At 44.5% G+C, this 25,438-nt stretch overlaps 1 protein-coding gene across 2 annotated transcripts in view; it reads right to left on the bottom strand.

The window, feature by feature from the left end:
- SYN3 (synapsin III) overlaps positions 1 to 25,438 on the bottom strand; it is a 470,078-nt gene that overhangs the window by 409,656 nt on the left and 34,984 nt on the right. For both annotated transcript variants that reach the window (XM_058741475.1, XM_058741476.1), the window contains exon 2: positions 17,929 to 18,389. In XM_058741475.1, coding sequence (XP_058597458.1) covers positions 17,929 to 18,239 — 311 coding nt within the window. In that variant the 5' untranslated portion in view covers positions 18,240 to 18,389. The remainder of the gene's footprint in view (positions 1 to 17,928; positions 18,390 to 25,438) is intronic.

Below are 25,438 nucleotides of genomic sequence, written 5' to 3'. Positions count from 1 at the left end.
TAGAGTAAGGCACAAATACTCCCAATACCTACCAGAGTGCTTAACACAGAGTAGGAGCTCAATTAATATTTGCTGGATGAATAAATGAGTGGAGATAGATGGGGAAAAAAACCTACTTGTTGAGTATTTATTCTGTGCCAGAAACTGTGCTGTAGGCTTGAGCCTATATAGCCTTTCTCATTTAATGCTTACAACCACCACCATGAAGAAGGCATTATTATTTCCATCCTATAAAAAAGAAAACTGAAACCCAGAGAAACGAAATATTTTGCCTGAGGGACTAGAGTCCTGGACTTCTAATTCCACATCTATGTTTTTGCTCAACCCTGAAAAAAAGCAGCAAATGTTGGGGTACTCTGGGTTTAGATGTCCTCCCACACACAAGGCAAAAGTAATAAAAGTTTCCATTTGCTCTTTTGGATTTTTGGTATGGAGAAACTAATAGTTCTTAGTCACTTGCTGTAAACCGAGCACTGTGTTAAGCATTTCCATAAACCTTTCTGGGGCAGAGACAGCTTTTTGTTCCAATACCCATTCTCCTCTTCCCCACAATAAGAGAGTTTACAGATTGGGACACACACACACAAGAATGAATATCCTAACTCTCCATTCAGCTAGGGGTGGCCATGTGACTGAGTTCTAATCAATAATTTGTAAGTAGTACATCCAAGAATCTTCTTAGTTTCCTCTATTCTTTTTCCTGGAACATCCATGTTACCATCTATTTTTTCAGCCTTCCATTTGTGAAAAAAAGAATCCTTCCTACAGATTCTCTGACCAAGCTTCAGTCTGTTTGCTTCCAAAGAGTCTCTATCTACACTTAGGCAATGCCAGTGGAGTTCACCTCTTTCCAAGACTGCCCAAATCGTTGACTGATAGCTCTAATATTAAGATAATTTTTTCTTACTAGGTTGACAGGCTTAGACATGCAAAACTTTAGTGGTATAGGAGCTGTTGTGACTTGTTGTGACTTGAAAGGATGGTTTTGTTATCTCTCCCAGACCTGGTGTTTGACAAAATGTGTAGTGAGGCTCATACAAAGGGAACCTTTCCACATAGTTTGTGAATTTTATCACGAATCCTTAAAGGTAGTGTCTGCAAACTTCAGACACTGGGATAAGTCCACCTCTCATATCTGTGGGGGCCTGGGGCAAGAGAACAAATGGACACCTGTGCATCATATGTCTAATATTTACAATTGATAAACAAAGCTAGCAAACATTTAAATAAAACATGCCTGTCTTCCTTCCTTGACAAAGACAACTTCATCATGATCTGGAGGGGTCAGAACTTCAACTTCTTGGAATTGTTAGAGTTCTACCCAGAGCCAGGCGGCATGGGGACTGCCTCCTCTTGGTTCCTACAGTCTTCCCTGATTCTCCTCCCACCCTCCTCTCAATCCTGAATCACCTGGGCTTCTTGTGCAGGCTCATGGATAGCTCAGCCCACAGGCCACACTCCATCTCCTCACTCATTCCCCCATCCACCATTCTTCCTTGGCCATGCCTTCCAAGGATGGACCAGGGAACTGGCCTACACAGGGCATGGAATTGGGCCAGGGTCCCTTTGGGCAAAGAATTCTAGGGTTCTTTGTATCCACTGCATGGTATAAGGGTGCAATTTGTGGGGTCCTGGCACAGGGCCCTCCTTTGCTGTCAGAAGGGGTACAGCTAGTCAAGGCTGTGTGGCTCAAGGCAAAGTTCCCCCTAGCTTAGGTTTAAAAGATGTACTAGGTGGGCCTGGGACCTCATAATAGTAACTAATGAGAACAATCACTGGTATACTGGAAAAAGCATGGTTTGGGCAAAGTCTGAGCCATACAACTCACTCGCCACATGTTCTAAGCCAAGGTACTTAACCCCTCTAGGACATGGTCTTCTCATTTGCCAAGCGGTGATAACATCTGCAGCCAAGCCTGTAGTGATCAATTCACCTCATCCTCTATGCAACAAGGCAACAGAGGGTAGTAGACTCAGGGCAACCACATGGATGGACTCTCAGCTCTACCACTCACTCACTGTGAAACCTTGGGTAACTCACTCAACCTCCATGTGCCTGAGTTTCCACATTTGGGAAGTAGGGTTAGTAACAGTAACTATCTCACAGCATTGTTGTAAAGATTAACTGAGACAAGATGTATAAAGCACTGAGAACAGTTCCTGCACATAGTAAGCTCCAATGTGTACAGCCCAGGGCCTAAAACAGAATCAACAACAACAAAGAAATATTGAGTGTTTTCTCTGTACCCTCATGGAGGTTACGAAACAGAAATGTGATTCACCTCCTTTTGATCTGTTCCATCAGTGCAATGAGCGATGAGTGATGATGATAATAATAAATAGACATCGTTGGTATATAAGGCCTGCTAGTACCTTCATATCCCTCCTCCTATTAGACCCTACTAGGTAGGGCAGGGATCAGTCCCCACACATTCCAGATGGAGAAGTCCCTGTTCAAAGATACATAAAAACTCTAAGTGGCACCAGTGAGTTAGATCTTGTGCTTCAAGATTTTCAGGATTCAGCAGGACCCTGCTGACATTGGCCATTTCTCCTCCAGTTTTCTATCCACCTCACGGACACACTCAACTTCCTGCAACTCCCTAGCCATGTCCTACACTTTATACCACTGAGCCTTTGCACCCGCTGTTCTCTCTGCTTAGGATGGCTTCTTGCTCTTCTCTGCCTGGCTGCCTCCAAGATCCTCGCTCACCTCCTTTATCAAGTTTTCCTTGAAAGTGCCCCCCTAATGAGGCTGGGTTAGGTGTTCCTCCTTGGGGCTCCCACAGCATCTTGTACTTTACAGGATGCATCAGTCCATGTTGTAATGGCACAGTGTTTGTCTGTACCCTGCCCCAATACACCTAGTCTACAAGCTCCTGGAAACCTGATACTGTGTGTCAGTGCTCAATGAATTCGGAGTCTGGCACAGAGTGCCAGGGCACAAGGCACATGTTTAACGAATGTTTGCTAACTGGGTAAATGAACAGTCTTCCAAGGATAAGCCATAACGTATCCTGTCCTCAAGACACTTTACTGTCATCTACTGGCACACTGTTGTAATACACTTACAAATCTGCACTGATTACAGTGTGGGGTCGTTGTACAGTGTCCAACCTGAATGACTGGAAGCCCTCAACTCGATTCTAACCAGAACCCAGAGCACTTTATACCATACGAATACCACCCAAGCAGCTCTAGCCTTCACAAGGCCTCACCTTCCCAGGAAAAACACTTGTTTTGCCCATCTCTGGAATGTTTACTGCAGAGCCTGGCAGACGGACTTGGGCTGAAGCTGAGGGTCAGGCAGTCCATCCCCCTGCCTGGCTGGGAGTCAGAAGTCTGTCTCCTGACAGGCCACACAGACTGCTGCCTCCTTGCCGGGGGCTCATTCAGGCTTGAGCTGCCTCTGAACAGTTCTGTCTGGCAGAGGGAAGGGTAGGGATGGTCTGGAATTCTAGATGCCTTGGGGGCTGGGATTGCTGCCTTTGTAACTGCGTGGCTGTTTGACCTCAGGCAAAATGGACGGCCTCACTGTGCCCGAAGGCTGTCTCCCTAATGCAGACTTCTTCCTAATGCCCCAATATGTTTATTCTTATAATGAGCTCCTGAATATCCCAGCCAATCACTCAAGGCCTTGGCCTTGGGAAGAGGGTGGGGGAAACTCTTGATTCCAGGAAGCTTCCTTCTCTGTGGGTGGTCTCATATTTTACTGCCACATCAGAGGCACCAGGAAGGAGAATATTATAAAACCAGCGCTGCCTGGGGTGGGAAATCCCAAGTTTGGGGAGGCGGGATGTGGTGTGTGAATGAGATTTATGAGGAGCGGGTACTCAGTTCTTTCATGGCGACAGCAGGGGCAGAAGGAAGAGGAGAATTAGCACAAACAGGATCCACCTGTGTCCAAGCGACACCCTCCTAATGAATGTGTCTGGGATGTAGAGTCAATGTGGCTGGGCCTTGGCTATGTCCTTCCCAGGGAGGAGGGGTCAGGAATGTTCTGTCTCAGGCACAGCCCTCTTCCCACAGGTCCCCCCTGTAGGAGGAGGGAGGGAGGGCAGGGATGCAGGGATCTGGCCCAGGAGAGTCTCATGTTCCTGATGCAACATATTGGTTGCTTATTTGTGGCCTGGACTTAAGCAGGAGGAGATGGGCTATGGATCATGCAGGAAATCATTGAAGGTAGACAGGCTCAGGGCTTTCCCAGTCAGCAAGATGAGAATCACATGGCATGCCCGTTGGATGGAGGTGTGGCAAAAGCAGGACCTTTGAATACAGAGGTCCAATTCAGAGATCCATTCTAGCTCCATTACTTACTTGAAAAAAATAACTAACCTGCCTGGCCCCTTCCCACTGCCAGCGGGGACCTTCCAATGGTGGGGCAGCCTCTCCATACCACCTTGCAATTAGGGAACTCCAGTGAGTTAGGGAGGGGAGGGATCCTCTGAGGATGACAAGGCCCCTTGCACCCATACAGGGATCTCTACAGGTAAGAAACTAGAGCCCCAAGTCACTGGATATGACAAATGGCCCCTCATTGGCTTCTGACAGCAATAGAAAAGGAGATTTTCATGAGTAGGTCTGGTCACTATTCACTCCCTTATTTAACCACCATTTCCGGGGCCTCATATAGACCAGGCACCCTATTAGGCATAAGAGGAAAGGTTGCTCCACAAGTGCCTGCTCTTGTGGAGCTCACATGCTCCCAGAAAAGTCAGAAGACTAACCAGGTGAAAAAGAAATGGTAAGAATAAAATGCACAAATGCACAAATGGTAAGAATAAAATGCACAATGGATGATAAGATGTGAAGAGCAGGGGAGATCTGACTCAGGTTGGTCAGGGAAGCCTTCTTCAAAAGACGCTTAACACATATTTATTGATCAACTACTATGGGCCAGAGCCTATAGGCTCCAAGGAAGTAATGAAGAAAACATAGTCCTTGGCCTCAGGGAGCTTACTACCTAACAGGAGGGAGAGACTCATAAATGGACAATGACCACACAGGGCACCAGCCCAAAGATCCAGATCAGCCCACAGAAGGGACACCCAATCTAGTCTAAGGGTCAGGAGCCACTTCCTTGGTAAAGTGGCCCAGGTCATCCATTAACCAATCCAGTATTTGGAGCCTATTCTTTGCCAAGGCCAAAGGCTACAAAGATGACTGTGAGAGGCTCTGGATGTGTGTGTATGTGTGAAAGGCACAGACAAGGGCAAATGAGTTGGGCAGATGCTGGGGGTACTCAGGGAGGGGACAAACCTTCCTGGGGCATGTCCTAAATGTGCAGGAAAAATGAGTAGCAGGCATGGTACAGAAGACCTAGATTTGAGTTGGAAGCTGGGGTACCTGCTACACGATTTTGGACAAGCCGTTACCTTCTCATCTGTAGAACAGGGATAGGAAGATCTACCCACAGGTTAGCATAAGGATGCAGATTTGAAGGACTCTGGGAACCTGCCAAAAACGTGCTAGCAAGTATGCTACTCCCTGGTGGGCTGTGAGGGTGGAACTTCACCTCTCCAGGTAAAGAGGTAGATGGGCACTGCTAGCATTGGAGACAGATTCAGGTACTGTCTAGCTCTATTTATTTCCTTGTACTGCCTCAGACAGACACTGACCTTCCCAAGCCCCAGTTTCATTTGTAAGTGCCCATGAATGATATCCTGACACATGGCAGATGTTTAATGTCCCTCTTTCTCTCCTGACCTTCACCAGGATGGGAAGAGGGCTGAAGTCTGTTGGGTGTGTCCCTGGGGAAGTGACCCGTCATTTTCTCTCTCCAAGAGGAGGAGGAAGGTGGCAGTATCTTCCTTGCTCTAAATGAAACTCCTGCTTCATGTTTAGCCTAATGGAAACCTGCCTGGACTTCTCCCTGGGATCTCCTCTTCCTCCCCAGTATAGGCCTTTAGGGTACACAAAGTCATCAGCCACCCACTCATCATGAGTGCAGAAATAGGGCTAGAATGTCATCTCAGTCCTTACCCCTCTCCTTGCCAAAGACACTACACTGTGTCACCTTCATTCCTACATATATTTGAAAGTCCACAATCTTTATTACACAAAGAGAATTAGTCAACATTTAGAAGGCTAAGCCATTCCCCACCCCCATCCCCTGCAAACATTTAATGAGCATCTGCTAAGAGCCCAAGCTGGGGAAATGCCCATGGAAAGGTAATACACTGAAAGATAATTCATACCAAGGTACAAGTGACTAATATCTGATCATTCCAGAAAAGGGTATAAGAAAAGATGGTATAAGGAGGATGAGAAGGGGACCATGAGAATATTGAGTGTTTGATTTAGAAAGGGGGAGCAGGGGGTTAGGGGGCAGCGGTGCCTGGGTGGTTCAGTTGGTTAAGGGTCCAACTCTTGATTTCAGCTCAGGTCATGATCCCATGATCCTGGAACCCCACATGGGATGGAGCCCCAGGTTGTGGGATGGAAAGATTCTCTCTCTCCCTCTGCCTCTCTCCCCCATATGCACACTCTCTTCCTCTCTAAAACAAATAGAAAAATTTAAGTCCAAAAATAAGACTGTGGACTTCATGAAGTTTACTAGTTGGCAACTTCTGATAAAGAAGATAGGAGTCAGGATAAATATGTATTCTAGCTCTTCTGGGTCTGTTTCCCAGCTAGACTGTATGTACCATAATGGCAGGAGGGCTGTTTTGTTTAGTGCAATACTATGGTCTAGCGCAGTGCTGGGCACATAGGGGACCTTGGATAGATGGGTGGATGGATAGAAACATGCATGCTCATACGGGGTATGAGGACTTTCAAGGTGTGAAGGGCAGGGCACAGAAGGAAAAGGCTGAAAGAAGTTATTTTTCATCCATTCTTCCCTCCTTCACTCCCATCCATCCACTTATTTACCCTTCCTTCCTTCCTTCCTTCCTTCCTTCCTTCCTTCCTTCCTTCCTTCCTTCCTTCCTTCCTTCCTTCCCATCCACCCACCCATCCATCCATCCATCCATCCATCCATCCATCCATCCATCCATCCAATCACTTACTCATGCATGCATGCTTCTATCCATCCACCCATCTACCCAAGGTCCCCTATGTGCCCAGCACTGCGCTAGACCCGAAGTATTGCACTAAACAAAACAGCCCTCCTGCCATTGTAGTATATACAGTCTATCTGGGAAACAGACCCAGAAGAGGAACTAGAATACATATTTATCCTGACTCCTATCTTCTTTATCAGAAGTTGCCAACTGGTAAACTTCATGAAGTCCACAGTCTTATTTTTGGACTTAAATTGGCTACTTACAATAGAAGATTCATATAAAAAATTCAGATTTCTGGCTGTCCTTGGAAAATCAATGACTTAGCAACACCAGGCCCTTATTCCTGCATGGTGACAACTAGGTGAGTGAACTGAAGCTGCAGCCTTCAGAGGGGACATCAGTTCTTACACCCAACACAGTCCCCATGGTTCTGTCATTTTGTTGAAGCTGAAACCAAGTGGCAGACACCATTTGTCATAAATCATGTGCTGTTGTTTTCCTTACAGCAGGGAAATATTTCTCTATGCCTGTGCCTTTTCCTACCACCTGCCCCTTCACTCACAGACCATCTTGTCTCCTGTGAGCAGCTGCACAGGCAACCCCTAATTTAACTAATTCCATTCTGAAGATGGCAATCAGCTCAGTGCAAATTTTCAGGAAACCCACACCCTTACCCTTCCTGAACATCCAGGGTGAGCGGTCAGGAAAATGGACACAAAGCACCATTTTCTCTCTTGCCATCACAGATAGCCTCCCTCCTGCCAAGGAAACATGTCCTAGGCAGGCTTCCACAGGCCCCAGGAGAAGAGACGTTCTGTAATGAGGCTGGCATCTGCCCAGTGACCTGCCTCCGCCAGGGCAAGGCTGTAACCAGGTGGGGTGAAGTCTGTAGACTCAAGCACTGGAACAGCTATTGCTAAGAAAGTCATGGCATCTCAGGGACTCCATGAAAGGTCATTCAGAGGACCTGGGTGAGAAAACCACGTTTTAGAGGAAGAGGAGAAACTCACAAGGTAAACAGTTGAATTCTTCAGAGAAAAGCAAGGCAAAGTCAGAGAAGTGACTGAGACATAAAGTCATAGAGTAAAAAACAAAAAGCTTTAAGTTCAAGACTCCTGCGAGGGCTTATAAGCCAACCTCTTTATAGTAGGAGCCTCTTCTGCCTCATTGCTTCCAAGTGGCCAGCCCAGTTGTGCTTGAACACCTGCAAGTGATGGGGAGATCATTCCCTCACTAGGAAGCCCATTTGATCTTTGGATGACTTTCCATTCTACATATTGAGCTGAAATAGATCTCCTGCTTAGTTGGCCCCACTGTTCCCAGGTCTTGTCTTGTAATGAAAGAAGTCTTGTAACTCAATGGTTTCTAAGTTTGGCTCATCATCATTAAAAACAAAAACAAACAAACAAACAAAAACAATTTCCCAAGCTCTACTTTGGATATTCTGAGTCAGTAGTTCCAAGGGCACTCTGCAGTGTGGCCTGTCCTGCACCCATCTGAATTTCCAGTAATAGCACCTCCATTTGCATTTGCACTGATGGAACCAAGCAGCTCTCTTGCACGGGGTCTTGGTGGAACTGTCCCAGGACATACTGTGGAACCAGCCAGGTTTGTGTTTCCCCAAGATTTGGATTTGTCAGCAAAGAGGCACATGGCTGGGAGGAAACACGAGCTGGCTTCTCTAGAGAAGGCTGCCTACACAAGTCCCAGCCTCCTAGATCCCAGGGGAGCCCTGGGTCCCAGCCTCTCCGAGACTTGAGTCTTCATATTCTCTTTTGATTCTGTGAGCCTCCACATCCAAAACATCCCCATTTTGCCTAAGTCTGCCAAAGTCTATTCCTTTTTCTTGCAAACAAAGAACTCTATCTAACACAGAAGGTGTAGGGTGGTTCCTGGGAATCTGAATGTTGTTCTGATAGAAACGGTCTTTGGGGGAACATGATCTTAATCCATCATCATTTGACTTATGAGAAAAACGAGGCCCAAAGAGAAAAGTGGCTCCACTATGATCCCATAGCATCAACAGAGAAGGAAGGAATCTGGAAGAAACGGCATCTATCAGATTTCTCCCCACATTCCCTTCTGCTCAAAGACATTTCCCCCAGATTTTCTAGCCAGTTTCAGAGGGTGAAGACTCTACCAGAGCGAGAGACAGCTCTTCACTGTTTTCCCCCTCCCTCTCTCTCTCCCTGAAAGAGCTGGGTAGGAAGCAGCAGGGGCACCAGGCCTCAGGATTGGACAGCAGGAAGACCTCACGGAAAGAGGTCAGCACTTGAAAAATTCCTCAAGTCAAAGGGCTTGGGGCTTGGGTGCCACACAAGGCCCTCACTGTGTGCGTACATTGTCTCCCTGATAAAAGGGGCCGGGCCTGGGAAAACGGAGCCTGTCTCCAGGAGACTAGGCAGGCTGCTGGGGAATGCCCAAGGCCCCTCCCCTCCCCCAGGCACCAGGGCCAGGGAAGCAAGGGGGAGGGGCAGGAGTGCAGGGCAGGTGCCCAGAATGGGAGGGATGAGTCTGAGTCCAGACATCCAGAGCCACTCTAGGTGCTATTGGGTGGCCTGTGTGAATTGGTGAATGAAGTGAGGAGGAAGGTGACATTAGGCCTTCCCTTTCTTCCTCTCCCTTCCATCCCTGTGTTTCCCCATAGGAAACAGCCAAGGCTTGCCTTGTTCAAGGAGAGGTTTGGGGGTAGAGGAAGTGGTGGGGCCAGATGTGAAGATTTTGTTTCCCAGAGCCAAGTCTCTCCAACAGAAAGGTGTGTGTCTCAGCTGTGAGACCCCCGAGCAACTCTAGGAGGAGGGGACCAGTTCAGGCCTCCATCTTGTCATCTTCACAGTAGAGTTCTGCCAGCTTACCAGCATCCAGACACCCCTCCTCCAGGCCTTCTGGAAGACAGCCCTCAAGCATATCCAGCTGAACTGAGAAGCATGCCAAGTGGCTTCCTTCCCCTGGCTTCCAGCACTATTATATTCATCAGCAATTAGTAATTGCAATTAATTGTTAATACAGTTACCATTTCAGTGCCTGTTATGACAAGCTAAGCCCTGTCCCAGCCCCACCCGTGCCATCATCTCTAATCTTGGCAAGGACCCTTCGCAAAAGATATACCATGATTCTGCCTCACAGGCAGGAATGTGAGGTTCAGAGGTCAGACCTCCCAAGGTCATGTAAGTGAGAGGGAGAAGAGACCTGGGCAGTCTGCCTTGAGACTGTCTACTAGTTTTATTTCCTCTCTGCTGGTGACTGACAACTCTCAGTCCTTGTCACAGGCAGGGAAAGCTGAGAATGGGGTCAACTGAGGGGCCTCTTTTGGTTCTCTGACCAGGAAGCAAGAGTGCAAAGACCGGCCTCTCACTTGGGCTCATGTTAGCAGGCTCAGATGGTGGCAACTGTCTCTCGTTGCCATCCTCCATAAGTAGCGTATCTAGATAAAGACGGGTCACCCAGTTCAATTCGAATTTGGGATAAACAACCAACAATTTGATAGTATAAATCTATACCAAATATTGCAGGGGATAAATTGATTGCTTATCCAAGTATTAACTGAGTGGAATCCAGCAACCCTGCCCCAAAGCCACTGCCGGTGAGGGCAGCTCGGCGTTCAAATACCCCTGTAGGTGACACAGTAGGAAGCAGAATGTTCTGGTCACCATGGGGCCAATTAGGCCCACTGCAAGGCTTTGAGGGGCCTGCCAACATGCCCTGAAGTCCTCATGCCTTCACTCAAAGCAGCCGGAAGCAGTTCAGCTCCTCAAGTGGAGGCTGGAGCCTCAGAGTTACCAGCTGAACAATGAGGGGTGGGGGGTGGGGAGGGAGCTCGGGCAAAGCATGGGCATCAGGTACTCTTCCTGAATTCCAGGGCAATTGACTATTTTCTGAGAAAGACTCTCCCCGAGGGCATCCTCGATCCTGAACTCTCCCTTAATAATAAGATCAGCCTTTGGCAAGAGCATCTATTTGTTTGTTAATTAAATCATCCGTGTTTCCTATCTTACCTTGTGCCAGGTGCTGTGCTGGCCTCTGAGGATACGGTGTTCAAGCAAAGGAGGCCTAAACTCCACCCTCCTGGAGCCTATGCTCTAGCACAGGACCACAGCACAGGCAAAGAAACCATACACATGGAAAAACGCCTGTAAGGGAGAGGAACAGCGTGTTCTCACTGGAGCCTTGGAACATTCCTGTGAGCTCACTGGTATGGTGACAGTGGTGGCATTACGGTCCCCACTTTACAGATGAGGACACTGAGGCTCAGAAAGGTAAGGTGGCTTGGCCAAGAGCTGGTAAGCAGCAGAGCTGGGACTTCAACCCCAACCTGCCACCAGCCAGCCCTGAGTTCTCTGCATTTTACTTTCCTTCCCATTTTAACTCTCTTAGGAAACATGTCTGACATGTGTTAGGAAGTCACATATTTAATATCAAAACACAGGGGGAAAGAGCAGAAAACATCCTGTTGGAGCCTGAAACTGAGGAAAATAGCCCAGAGGCAATTTCTGTGAAGGATCCAATTCCCAAACTTGAGACCAGGAGTGTCTGGATGGCTACAGGAACCCCCTTTCCTCCTGGCATCTTCTCGTTCCAGCTGCCCACAGGGCTCCAGCAGGGTGGGGCCGCCTGGCTTGAGGTGGGGCACTTTCCTCTGAGGGTGAGGTCACCAGGATCCTGTGCTTGGCTGCAGTGCTGTTACATGGAGTCCTGCCACCCTGTCTCCTCCCACTGCTCTCAGACACGGGGTGTGTGTGGGTGTGTGTGCATGTGTGACCCTCTCTTGAGCAGGCTCTGCCGGCCAATGCCCTCACACACAGCACTGGAGGGCTTGTACTCAGGTGGGAAAAATGATGAGAGAACAGGGTGTCCAGAATGGCCTGAGCTGGATTCCCAGATGCCACTGACATCTGTTTCGATTTTGGGCTCGCGGCCTCCATTTTCCTTATGTATAAAATGAGAGCAGTGAAAGTACTCCATCCAGTTGTTGGGAGGACTGACTTAGAGCATCTATGGAAACCTTTTTGGTGGTACAAAGTACACAAGTGTTTGCCACATGACAATGATGAAGACATGACCCCAACCCCAAAGAGCTCATGGTTTATTCATCTGTGTGTTTATTCGTTTTTTGACCAAGATTTTTCAGCATCTATCTCTTGCCAAACACTGAAGTCCTGTGCAGGGGTCAGCAGGAGCTGTGGCTCCATCAGAAATGCCTTTAACAAGTACCAACCTAGCCACCCACCCGTTTTTGGTTCTCTGAGCAGGGGCCTGTGTTCTGTGTTCTGCTTCCTCACCTGTACAATTGCCCTCCAGGCCAAACAGGAAGTGCCTACGACCAGAGCTATGTTGGCAAGTGATTAGACCAGAGCTGTGTTGGCAAATGATTAATAACCAGCTCTCTGGGGAGAACTGAAAGCCCTATTTTGTAGCATTTGCCAATTTCCATGGTGTAAATGCTCTCATGTGGCCACTGTGACTTTCTGTTGGATTGAGTATGAAAGGGGAAAAAGAGGATTTCAGAATGTCACTCAAGTCACTCCTTAAGTGTCACTGTCACCATCCTCATCCGTCATTACTAATAACTCATCACCTCCAAAGTTACTCACTCAATCAACAGACATTTCCTAACAAACTACCTGCCCCGTTGTAGGTGTTGGGATACAAAGACACCATCTGGGAGTGGGACAGGTGGGGTGGTCCTAGGAGAGACACAAATTATTATACAACATTTCTTGGTGAATCTAGAAATGCACAAGGTGCTTGGATGGGTACCACTGACCATTATTGAGTAGGACAGCATAGCCTGATACACTCCAGGCTGGAAGGATAGTAGCAGAGGGGTGTTTCAAATCAAGAATACCTTTTCATTTCCTCCCCAACAAATAAAAGAAGAAAGAAACGCAGGGAAGGGTGGAGAATAGAAGGGAAGGTAACAATAGATCATTGTTGAAATGGAATAGCAGACATTCTGGGAACAAGGCCATGGGTGAGGTAAGAGGGGAGGAGAGCCAGAGTTCCACAGGCCATTGGAGGGAGAGATTGGGGGCAAAGGCTTAGCCGCTTCTATCCCCCTCACCCCAACACCCTGCTCCTCAACCCCATCCAGCCTCTGGAGATTTTGTAGGTAAAACCATGAGCAGGGAGGTACACTCAATCCAAGCATGATTATGAGCAATGTTTTTTTGGTCACACTCAATGTTTTGATTTTGAAATCAAAACTGGAATTCTGGTATAGTCTGTGGGCAATAATAAAACTTTGTGCCAACTTTTTTTTAGACAATCTCAAATAGCAGCCTTACAGTTATCCTCACATACTGGAAAATAAAGAGCCAAGATTTTACACATAGGTGAGTAAAAACAGACACCCCTCGACTGCATGTATTATACTGCTGAGTCCTAACGTAAGGTGACTTTCAGGCCCCGTTATGCTCATTAAAAGTTATCCTCATTGGACTGGAGTGGGGGCAATGGTATGCTAATTGAACATTTACTGTGTGTTAAACACCAAGGATATGAGGAAGAACAAGACACAGGCCTTGTTCTGGCACAAGAGACAGCCACCTGCTAACCAATGATCATACAGTGTGAAATTACTATAGCACCATGAAATACACTTTACGTTATATAAAGGAGGTGGTTGTTAGCAATGTTGGCAGGGTCAAGGGTGTCAGGGAAGACTTCACAAAAGAGGTGACACCTGAGCAGGCTTTTAAGGATGAATGGAAATTGGACAAGTGAATGAGATAGGGAAGGGCATTCCAGGTAGCAGGAAGCAGAATGTGCTAAGGCAAATGTGTTTGAGAACCATAGGTTGTTTTTTTGTAAAGCAGGAAGTGGAGCTGGAGACAGAACTAGAGGGAGGCAGGCAAGCTGATGAATGAATCTGAACTTGAGGACAATGATGCAGCAACAGAGGGTTATAATAGGGGATGAACGGTGGGCGCAAACTGATCAGGTCTGTGTTTCACAAAATGACCCTTTGATGGTAACATGGAAGGTAACCAGGGGGTCAAGACTAGAGGTCTGGGACCAGTGAAGCTGCTGGAAAATTCTAGGCAAGAGAAAGAGTGTACAGGCAATAAGGCTGAAGAATACTGAGCCTGAGATTCATTTATTTTATTTCTCCTTTCCCTTGGTTCTTGTGGTTCTTCAAGATTGATTGGTCTCCCCTCATCCCAGAGGATAGCACCAACTTGAGTTCAGACCTGTTACCGAACGGGGCTTTATGGAGGCTGGCCCAAAGTTCCCCAAACACCACTGCTGTAGCTGGGCTCACCTCCATGGCCAATCCCAAAAGGTGGTAGGATCTTACAAAGCTCAGCCATGAGTTGTTTTTCCCAGCAAAGGTGGCTTTGGGGCCCTCTATTTCTCCTCAGAGGATGAGAAGTCCTTCTCCCTGGGTCACTCAGCAGGTAACAGATAGTCCTTGGGGGACCCAGGTTGGTTCAGAGAGTCTGCAAGCTGGCCTCTGCCAGGAGGGGGAGCGTGAGGGCTTCCTGCAAACTCCCTCAGCACAAGGAAACTTGATTCTGCAGGAAGGCCCAAGACCCAGAATGGGAAGACAGAGGATGTGGGACTGAGAACAGAGAAAAGGGAGCAGCATTGTTCCTGGTGGGTTCACTCTCAGTCCAGACAGTGGCTATCTCCCCCTTCATTATCATCTCAAAGGGGGGTAAAAAAGGGGCCCTGTGAGCTGGCTTCTCCCCTTTAACAACTTCTTCCTCTCAGGAGACAGTTTGCACAATGGAGGAGGGGCCGGGTGGGGGCTGACCCAGGCAGCCCACACTCTGCCAAAGCTGCCCGGGACAGTGGGGCTGGCCCGCCACCTGCTGGCCACTCCTGGTGGTGGGGAACAAACATCTTTCGGAACTCTGCAGGGGCCGACTGGGATTTCCCAGGCAGCCAGCATCAATCTGGAGAAAGCTGGGAATGTATTAAGATTCAGAGAGGTTAGGAAGCTGAAGAAGAATCTAGGATGGAGTTCTGCAGAAGCTGATGTGTCCGCAGGCAGCAAGTCCCCATCACAAACATCCAGTGGATGCAGAACCAGTTTCCAGGAAAGTTAATGTGCCTCAGTTTCTCCATTCTCCCCTTTTTTACTCACTGAAGGGCAAGAGAAATACTGCTGTTTGGAGACCTAATTAAAGTGTGGGTATAAGAGGCATGATTGACACAGACTGGGAGACACTCCTCTGGCCAAAATCATGCCCCCCATCAGCATACACAGCCTAAAATTCACACATTCACACATGGTCTTCAGATTAGAGAGATGGAAACCAAGTCAAATTTAAATGTTACTTGGATGGGTGAAATAGGTGATGGGGATTAAGGAATGCACTTGTCATGATGCACAGGATGATGTACAGAATTGTTGAATCACTATGTTGTACACCTGAAACTAACATAACACAGTATGTTAACTAACTGGAATTAAAATAAAGACTTAAAATAATAAACGTTACTTGGGTGAGGCCATTGCATTTTGGCCTCGTTCACTGTCCCCGCACACCATACTACTACATACCGCATGGGCACCGGGAGGATAGAGATTAATTAATAAGACCCAACCTTATTACTCAGGAGCTAACAGGAACAAGTGACCAATAGAAAACTGCACAATAGAATAAATCCTAATCCACTCTGCCCATTATTGGGGATGAAGAGATTAAATAAACATGATTATGAGGGGCTGATGATTAATGTTGCATAGGTCACAAAAGTCTGCAATAGTAACACACACGTAAGTAGCATCTACTGTCTACCAGACACATCCTAAGCACTTTTATATTAACTCAGATTTTAACCCAATTACATGCATTAACTCTACTAGGTAGGTACTATTTTATTCCCATTTAGGTACAGTAACTTGCAAAGGTCGTTTGGCTACTATGGGGTACAAATGGGATGTGAACATAGACAACTTAGCTCTGAAGTCTGTGTTTCTCACCATTGTATGGTGCTGTCATTTATCAGCTCACCCTCCAAACAGAAAGTAACTTTCTTGATAAATAGGTTTTTAAATAACCCCTGACCATAGCCATATCATGGCAAACCCTGGCTGAGGCCAAGGAAACATGGTCAGCACGATACGGTCAAAACCAAGGTCAAGTATGGGGCTGAAAAGAAACAAGAAGACTGCAAAGGCCATGCAGGCATTTTGATTAGTGGGCAGACAAGCAGCAGGGTTGCACAGGCAGCAGTGCCTGGAAGCAAAATCTCTGCAGAAATCAACCACTAAATTCAGAACCTAAAGATGCTGCTTTACATAAGCGCATAAACAGATAAACAAGGCTTCATGAGGAGCGGCTTCAAGCAAGCAGCAACACTGAAGATAATGCAGACTGGATCAAAACAGAGGCCATGCCCATGATCTCACCTTGCTTAAGATGAACTAACTTTTTAGCAGGAAAGTAAAGACTGCTGTCTACACCTGCTGAACATGCTTCCATGTTGACTGTACTGAATATCATACACTATAAATATCTCCCATTCCAAAGTACAGGGTCAGTCATTCCCAACCTGAGTTAACTTCTCAAGTGAATGTGAGTGTGCACATGCATGTTTGAATAACAGAGCCTGTGACATGCTCAGTGAACTGAATGCATTAACTTATTCACCTAAGACCTATTTACCAGGTGCCTGTGATGTGCTTACTACGTGGCAGCCTTTGAAGACACACGCATGCAACCTTGCTCTCCAGCCCCATGACCATTTATGAGTCCACTGTCAGAACCGCCCTGGATGGAGTGCTTCTAGGTCTCCACACCTGGCATTATTTTCTAGACTGCAAATTCCATGTCCCCAACTAGGACTGATAATATTTAGCACCCTCTCCACCAAATATTTGGTGTAGAGACCTATCCTCCAACTTCAGATCCATGTGAGCAAGGTCTGCTCACCACTTCCCTGAGCACCTAAGGCTGTGACTTGCACTCCACTGGTGCTCAGTAACTATTTGTAGAACAGTTTCAATGACCTTGACATGTCCAATCTCTGACTCTGGAGAGCTTACCAGGGATCAGCATGCCTAACAAGAGACTGGAAGGCATATCATTTCTGCCCATGTTTGATGTTAAGAGAACAGGTTCTGGACAAACTCAGGCACTCTGGTCTCAAGGGTGTTAGATAAGGACTGTGGGTCTCTGTTCATTTCTTTTACCCTCATAACAACCTTACTGAATGGATGGAGGATGGCTGAGGCTGAAAGAGGCTAAGCAACTTGCCTGAGTTATTTCGGGTTTTTAAAGTTTTCCACTCTTAGGAAGGTAATATGGTATATATACCATATATTATATAACACTTCTGGTGAGCTCTGAGCAGTACCCCATTGCAAATGTATTAACATGTAAATCAAGGGGGCACCTGGGTGGCTCAGTTGGTTAAGCATCCGACTTTGGCTCAGGTCATGATCTTCCAGTTCCTGGGGTCAATCCCCGCATCGGGCTCTGTGCTGACTGCTCAAAGACTTGAGAGTGTTTCAGATCCTATGTCTCCTTCTCTCCTTGCCCCTCTCGTGCTCACACTGTCTCTCAAAAACAAATAAACATTTAAAAAAATTTTTTTAAAAAAAGATGTAAATCAAGATTGCCATAAATCATTTATGGTCACACACAGTGAATGGTATAACGAAGACTGTTAGAGTCTCACTTTCCCTCAGATCAGGCTTTGCTGCCACATGGATTATAAAATATTTTCCAGTTTTCAGAGCTTTTTGGATTTTTGGATTTGCTGGCAAGGGATTGGGATTGTAAACGTAAAGCACGAAACAGGTGCCATGGTGCCTGGCATGCAGTAGCCACATAGTAAATGTAGTTTCCTGCCCTCTGGCCAGCCTCTGATACTCTGATCAAACCTCTCAGCTTTCCCCTCTCTTCCCTCCCCCAGGAGTGAGATAAGCCCCCATCGCCTCTCTTGCCCCTAGGCAGATTCTGGCTTACCAATCTGTGTGGGCATCATCAATCACCAATAGGATCCTGGGCCTTTGAACAACGGGAGCAGAGGGACCCGGAGGCTCCATCAGCCCTGAGGGGGCTGCTGAGGTCTGCTTCATGGCACTGGAGAAGGAGCTGAAGAGGCTGGATCCTGGAGAGGAGAAGGAGGCTGCCAGGGGCTGGGGGTGCCTCCTCTCCATGGCTGGGGATGCAGGGGAGCTGGTAGAGCTGTCTGGGCGCTGCAGGTCTGTCATGTAGCCATTAGGCAGGTTGGCCACGAAGCTGCTGTCAGAGAGGCGCCGCCGGAGGAAATTCATGGCTACAGATGGAAGAGGTGGCTTGTTCCCACACAGACTTGTCTAGGTGAGGCCCAGAACACAGGCGGCCAGGGATAGGAGATGGTAGGGTCTTAAGCCGGAAGAGCCAGGGGAATCCTGCCCAAGTAGGCTTCAGCTGTCTTTGCTAACCTGTGGAAACAGGCCAACACACACATTAGTGGAAATGACCTCTGCCCTGTAAGAGCAAACAGATATGGCGCCTTCCTGCCCCACTGCTGGGGGCAGTATAAAGTGGGACATCTTTTTGGAAAAGAATTTGGCAACATGTAATCAGAACATAACCTTTTAACCCACAATTTCCATTTTCTGGAATTCTCCCCCCAAGAAAGGAATCTCAGTTACAGAAAAAGCCTCCTGCACAAATATATTTTTTCATAGCATTATTTACACTAGCAAAATATTGGAAGGAACTTTAATCTTCAGTCACAAAATAATGAATAAATAAGCTACAGCACACTCAGTGAAAATTTTTGTGGCTATTAAAAGAGGGAACATAAAAAGAGCTTTTAGTACCACAGAAAAAATTTCATGTTGTACTTTGAAAGATCATGCTACAAGTTTATAGGTACAGAATGACTACAACCACATAAAAGATGAAATGACATAACTTTGAATAGAAAATACATTGGAATGTTAACCACAGTTACATTGGGGTAATGTAATTACATGGCTTTTTTATTCTTTTCCACTTACCTATCTTTTCAAGACTTTCTAGAATATATATTGCTGTGGACTGAACTGCGTCCCCCCAGTTTTCATATGTTGAAGCCCTAACCCCCAATGTGCTGTTAATTGAAGATGGTGAACTTAAGGAGGTAAAGTTGGATGAGGGGGCGCCTGGTAGGTCCAGTAGGTTGAGCGTCTGATGTTGGTTCAGGTCATGGTCTCACAGTTCTTGGCTTTGAGCCCTGTGTTAGGCTCTGTGCTGACACCCCAGAGCCTGGAGCCTGCTTCTGATTCTGTGTCTCACTCTCTCTGCCCTTCCCTGGTCACACTCTGTCTCCCTCTCTCTCTGCCCTTCCCCTGCTTGCACTTTATCTCTCTTAAAAACAAATAAACATTAAAAAAAATTAACATTAGATGAGGTCATGGGGGTGGGGCCCTCATGATGAGATTAGTGGCTTTATAAGACGATACACTAGAGAGCTTGCTCTCGCTCCGCCAGGCGAGGACACAGAGAGAAGGAAGCTGTCTGCAGGCCAGGAAGATGCCCTCACCAGAAACCAGCCATGGTAGCACCATGATCTCAGACTTTCAGCCTCCAGAATTGTGAGAAAATAAATTTGTTAAGTCACACAGTCTGTGGTATTTTATTATGGTAACCCAAGCAGACTAATACACATATGTACAGCTTTTCTGAACAGAAGAAAATAAGTTAAAAAAAAAACAAACAGATTATTCATTTGAGATTGAAATATCCCACTGAGAAAAATGATCATTCAAATGATGCAGTTAGACCCCTCATATTTTTTTGAGATTTTATATTTTTATTGAAGTAAAATTTACTTCAACTGAGATGCACAGTCCTCAAGTGTACAATTCTTTGAGTTATGATAAATGAATACACCGGTACAAGATTTGTTATACTTATGTCATCTCAGAAAGTTGTCTTGTGCCCCCTTCCAGTTAATCCACACATCCCCATAGGCAAATGCACTGCTGATGTCTGTCACCATATATTAATCTTGAACTTCATATAAATGTAATCATATGTAGGATTCTTTTGTGAAGGGCTTCCTGCCCTCAACACAGTGGTTTTGAGACTTATCTAGACTGTATGTATCAAGAGTCATTCTGTTTTTCATTCCACTGGATGAATAAATGACAAATTTTTATACCCTCTCCTTTTGACAGACATTTGAAATGTTTCCAATTTGGGGGTATTAGGAAAAGAATTGTTGTAAGGATTTTTTATTTAAGTGTTTTTGTGGAAAAAGAAACAGTGAGAGGGAAAGAGAGTGAGAGGGATATTTTTCTTCGGGAAAATATCTAGAAGTGAGTTTGTTGGATCATAGCGTAGAAACATGTTTCCCTTTACAAGAAACTGTCATAAAGTTTCCCACAGTGGTTATGCTGTTTTCACATTTTATTTGAAAGTTCCAATAGCTTTACACCCTTATCAACGTTTCATTGTCAGTCTTTATTCTTAGCCATTCTGATCGTTCTTGAGGAAATGGCGAAAAAAGAATTCTTGAGACGTCTTTGTTGCAAAAGGTGATTTTATTAAAGCACGGGGACAGGACCCATGGGCAGAAAGAGCTGCAATGGGCTTGTAAGGAGTGACTGATTATATACTTTTAAGTTAGTGGGGGGTGAGGTATATCTTAAGTTTCTAAGGAATTTCAAAGCAAGGCTTGCAGGATGTTGAGGGGCTAGCTGCTATTAAGATACGCTTGCTTTTAGTCTTTAATAAAACAAAAATATTAAGGAAGGAAGGCAGCCATGAGTCACTTGAGGAATGTCATGTTTCAGGTGTCTTTCAGTGGGTTGCCAGCTGTGAGATTTAATTTGAGCTACATTTCTCTTGCCTTTGTTTCCCTCATCAATTCCAGAGGGTGTAAAATAGTGTCTAATTGTGTTTTTAATTTATTTTCTCTGATACCCGATGAGATTGAGCAACCTCCATGGGTTTACTTATCATTAATATATCTTCTTTCATGAAGCGTCTGTTCAGGTCTTTGGCCCATTTTTAAAAAAAATTTTATTTAATTTATTTTTTTAACTTACATCCAAGTTAGTTAGCATATAGTGCAGCAATGATTTCAGATTTCTTAATACCCGTTACCCATTTAGCCCATCCCACCTCCCAAAACCCCTCCAGTACCCCTCTGTTTGTTCTCCATATTTAAGAGGCTCTTCTATTTTTGTCCCCCTGTTTTTATATTATTTTTGCTTCCCTTCCCCTATGTTCATCTGTTTAAAGTCCTCAAATGAGTGAAGTCATGATATTTGTCTTTGGCTAATTTTGCTTGGCATAATACACTCTAGTTCCAACCACGTCGTTGCAAATGGCAAGATTTTATTCTTTTTGATTACTGAGTAATACTCCATTGTGTATATATATATATATATATATATATATATATATATATATATATATACACCACATCTTCTTTATCCATTATCCATCAATGGACATTTGGGCTCTTTCCATACTTTGGCTATTGTTGACAGTGCTGCTATAAACATTGGGGTGCATGCGCCCCTCCGAAACAGCATACCTGTATCCCTTGGATAAATAACTAGTAGTACAATTACTGGGTTGTAGGGTAGTCCTATTTTTATTTTTTGAGGAACCTCCATACTGTTTTCCAGAGTGGCTGCACCAGTTTGCATTCCCACCAGCAGTGCCAAAGAGATCCTCTTTTTCCACATCCTCGCCAACCTCTGTCATTGCCTGAGCTGTTAATTTTAGCCATGCTAACTGGTGTGAGGTGGTATCTCATTGAGGTTTTGATTTGTATTTCCCTGATGATGAGTGATGTGAGCATTTTTTCATGTGTCGGTTGGCCATCTGGATGTCTTCTTTGGAGAAGTGTCTATTCGTGTCTTTTACCCATTTCTTCACTGGATTTTTTGGGTATTGAGTTTAAGTTCTTTATAGATTTTGGATACTAACCCTTTATCGGACATGTCGTTTGCAAATATCTTCTCCCATTCTGTTGGTTGCCTTTTAGTTTTGCTGATTGTATCCTTTGCTGTCAGAAGCTTTTTATTTTGATGAGGTCCCAATAGATCATTTTTGCTTTTGTTTCCCTTGCCTCCGGAGACATGTTGAGTAAGAGGTTGCTGTGGCTGAGGTCAAAGAGGTTTTTGCCTGCTTTCTCCTCAAGGATTTTGATGGCTTCCTATCTTACATTTAGGTCTTTCATTCATTTTGAGTTTATTTTTGTGTATGGTGTAAGAAAGTGGTCCAGTTCATTTTTCTGCATGTCGCAGTCCAGTTTTCCCAGCACCACTTGCTGAAAAGACTATCTTTCTTCCATTGAATATTCTTTCCTTCTTTGTCAAAGATTAGTTGGCCATATGTTTGTGGGTCCATTTCTGGGTTCTCTATTTTGTTCCACTGATCTGAATGTCTGTTCTTGTGCCAGTACCATACTGTCTTGATGATCACAGCTTTGTAATACAGCTTGAAGTACAGGATTGTGATGTCTTAGGCCCATTTTTAAAATGGGAGTTGTTTATATTTTTATTATTGATTTGGATTATCTGACTAGGAGTTCTTCATACATTCTGGATATAAGTCCTTTGTCAGATATGCATACTATGAACATTTTCTCTCAGTGTTTGCTTTGCCATTTCATTTCTTTCATGAACACAAGTTTGACAGAATAAATAACTCTTACAAAAAGTGTTTGTTGTTTCCTTGAAATAAAAACATCCTAATGAGAAAAAAAATTGTATCATAGGATAAGACTATACTTCCATAGCTTCGTTATTAAGAATATTTTCATATACATACAAAAATGTATATATACACATATAAGTATACATATTTATATGTACATATATGAAATCTGTTATATATATATCTGCAGATGTTTTGATAAACAAAAATTTAAAATTTTTATGAGGTCCAAGTACCAGATTTTTCTTATGATTAGACCTTTCTGTATCTGCTTTTAAAAATTTTGCCCACCCCAAGATCATGAAGATATTGTCTTTTAATTTCTTAAAGAAACTTTATAGTTTTAGTTTTCCTGTTTAGGTCTATAATCCTTCCAAACTTGATTTTTTTAAATTAATTTATTTTGAGAGAGAGAGAGTGAGAGATAAAGAGTATGCATGCACGCACACGTGAGTGGGGGAGGGACAGAGAGAGGGAGAGAAAGAATTTCAAGCAGGCTCCACGCTGTCAGCCTGGAGCCTGATGCTAGGCTGGAACTCATGAACTGTGAGATCATGACCTGCACGGAAACCAAGAGTCAGATGCTTAACCAACTGAGCTACCCAGGTGCCCCCAAACTTGATTTGAGTGGTGTGAGGTAAAGTTCATTTATCCAGTTTTCCAGCACTATTTATGAAAAGATTTGTTCCCTAATCAATTGCTTTGGTGGCTTTATTGGCACCGATGAACTGTATCTGTATGGGTCTATCTCTGGACTCTTTGTTATGCTCCACTGATCTGTTTGTCTGTACACAGTCTTCATAACTGTGGCTTTATAGAAAGACCTAAAATCATGGAAAATGAGTCCTCCAACTTAGATTTTCTTTCTCAAGATTGTGTAGGCTAATCTAGGTCCTAAGTTCATATGCATTTTTAAAATCAACTTGTATGAAAAAGTCTGTTTTGGGATATGATTTGGGATTGTATAGAATCTACAGCTCAGTTTGGGTAGAAGTGACATCTTAACACTTGAATTTTCCATTTCATGAACATGGTAGAGCACTCTACTTATTAAATCTTTAGTTTCTCAGGGCGCCTGGGTGGCTCAGTTGGTTAAGCGTCTGACTTTGGCTCAGGTCATGATCTTGCCGTTCATGAATTTGAGCCCCGCGTTGGGCTCTGTGCTGACAGCTCAGAGCCTGGAGGCTGCTTTGGATTCTGTGTCTTCCTCTCTCTCTGCCCAGCTTGCTCTCTGTCTCTGTCTCTCTCTCAAAAATAAGCAAACATTAAAAAAAAGTTTTAGGGGCGCCTGGGTGGCGCAGTCGGTTAAGCGTCCGACTTCAGCCAGGTCACGATCTCGCGGTCCGTGAGTTTGAGCCCCGCGTCAGGCTCTGGGCTGATGGCTCGGAGCCTGGAGCCTGTTTCCGATTCTGTGTCTCCCTCTCTCTCTGCCCCTCCCCCGTTCATGCTCTGTCTCTCTCTGTCCCAAAAATAAAAAAATAAATAAATTAAAAAAAAAAGTTGAAAAAAAAAAAGTTTTAAAAATAAGTAAATAAATAAAATAAATTTTCAGTTTCTCTCAGAAATATTTTGCATTTTCCAACTTTGGAGTGTTGTACATATTTTATTTAACTGATTCCTAATAATTTCTTTTGTATTTTTCTTATTGTATTTTAAAAGACACCATTTTCTAAGTTTCACATTCTATTTGTTTGCTGCTAGTATCATGTATTCATGTATTTGCCAATTATTGTCAATATGCTGATGCGATTAATTCAATTTTTGCTTCTAGTGGTTGTTTATAGATTTCCTAAGATTTTCTTTTTAAGTAATCATGTCATCTACAAATAGAGACATCTTTCCAACCTTAGTGCCTTTCTTTCTTTCACCTCTTCTATTACAGTGCCTAAAACCTCCACCACTGAATAGAAATGAATAGAAAGTGGACACCTTTCTTTTCCCAATCTTAGGGAGAAAATGTTTACCATCTCACATTACTAAGATGATAGCTATAGGTTTCTGTAAATGCACTGTATCAGACTGAGACAGCTCCCTGGTAGTCTTAGTTGGTTGAGAGTTTTTATCATGAATGGATGTTGAATTTGCCCAGCGATTTTCTAAATCAATTAAGACTATAGTTTTTGTTTAGTGTGGTGATTTTCCAATGTTAAACCAAACTTGCATTCCTGAGATAAATCCCAGTTGGTTATAGTGAATTACCAGTTTCATGTATTGCTGTATTTAATCTGATACTATTTCGTTGAGGATTTCTGCATCCATGTTCATGAAAAACACTGGTCTGAAATTTTCTTTTCTGGTACTGTCTTTGCTAGATTTTGGTATCAGTGTAATACTGAGCTCACAAAATATACTGAAAAGTGTTCCTGCCTTTTCTATTTTCTGAAAGAGTTTATGTAATATTTGGTGTTGTCTTTTTTACTTAAATTATTTGAAGAATTCAACAGTGAGGCCATCTGGGGCTGATGTTTTCTTTGTGGAAAAGTTTTTAATAATGAACTCAATCTATTTTATATATCTATTCACAGTCTCTGTTTCTAATTCAGTACTGGCAATATGTGACTTCAAGCAATTTGTCCATTTCATCTTAGTTATGAAATACACTGGCATAAAATTATTCATAACATTTTTTATTATCCTATCAGTTTAGGATATGCAGTGATTTTCTCTGATATTCTTTTTTTTCATGTTTATTTACTTAGTTTTGAGACAGAGAGAGAGAGAGAGAGATCACAAGCAAGGGAGGGGCAGAGAGAAAGGGAGACACAGAATCTGAAGCAGGCTCCAGACTGAGCTGTCAGCACATAGCCTGACACGGAACTCGAACCCA

Source organism: Neofelis nebulosa, chromosome 8 (assembly GCF_028018385.1).
Source record: "Neofelis nebulosa isolate mNeoNeb1 chromosome 8, mNeoNeb1.pri, whole genome shotgun sequence".
NCBI classification, from domain to species: Eukaryota; Metazoa; Chordata; class Mammalia; order Carnivora; family Felidae; genus Neofelis; species Neofelis nebulosa.
This window is presented reverse-complemented; position numbering and strand designations above follow the sequence as displayed.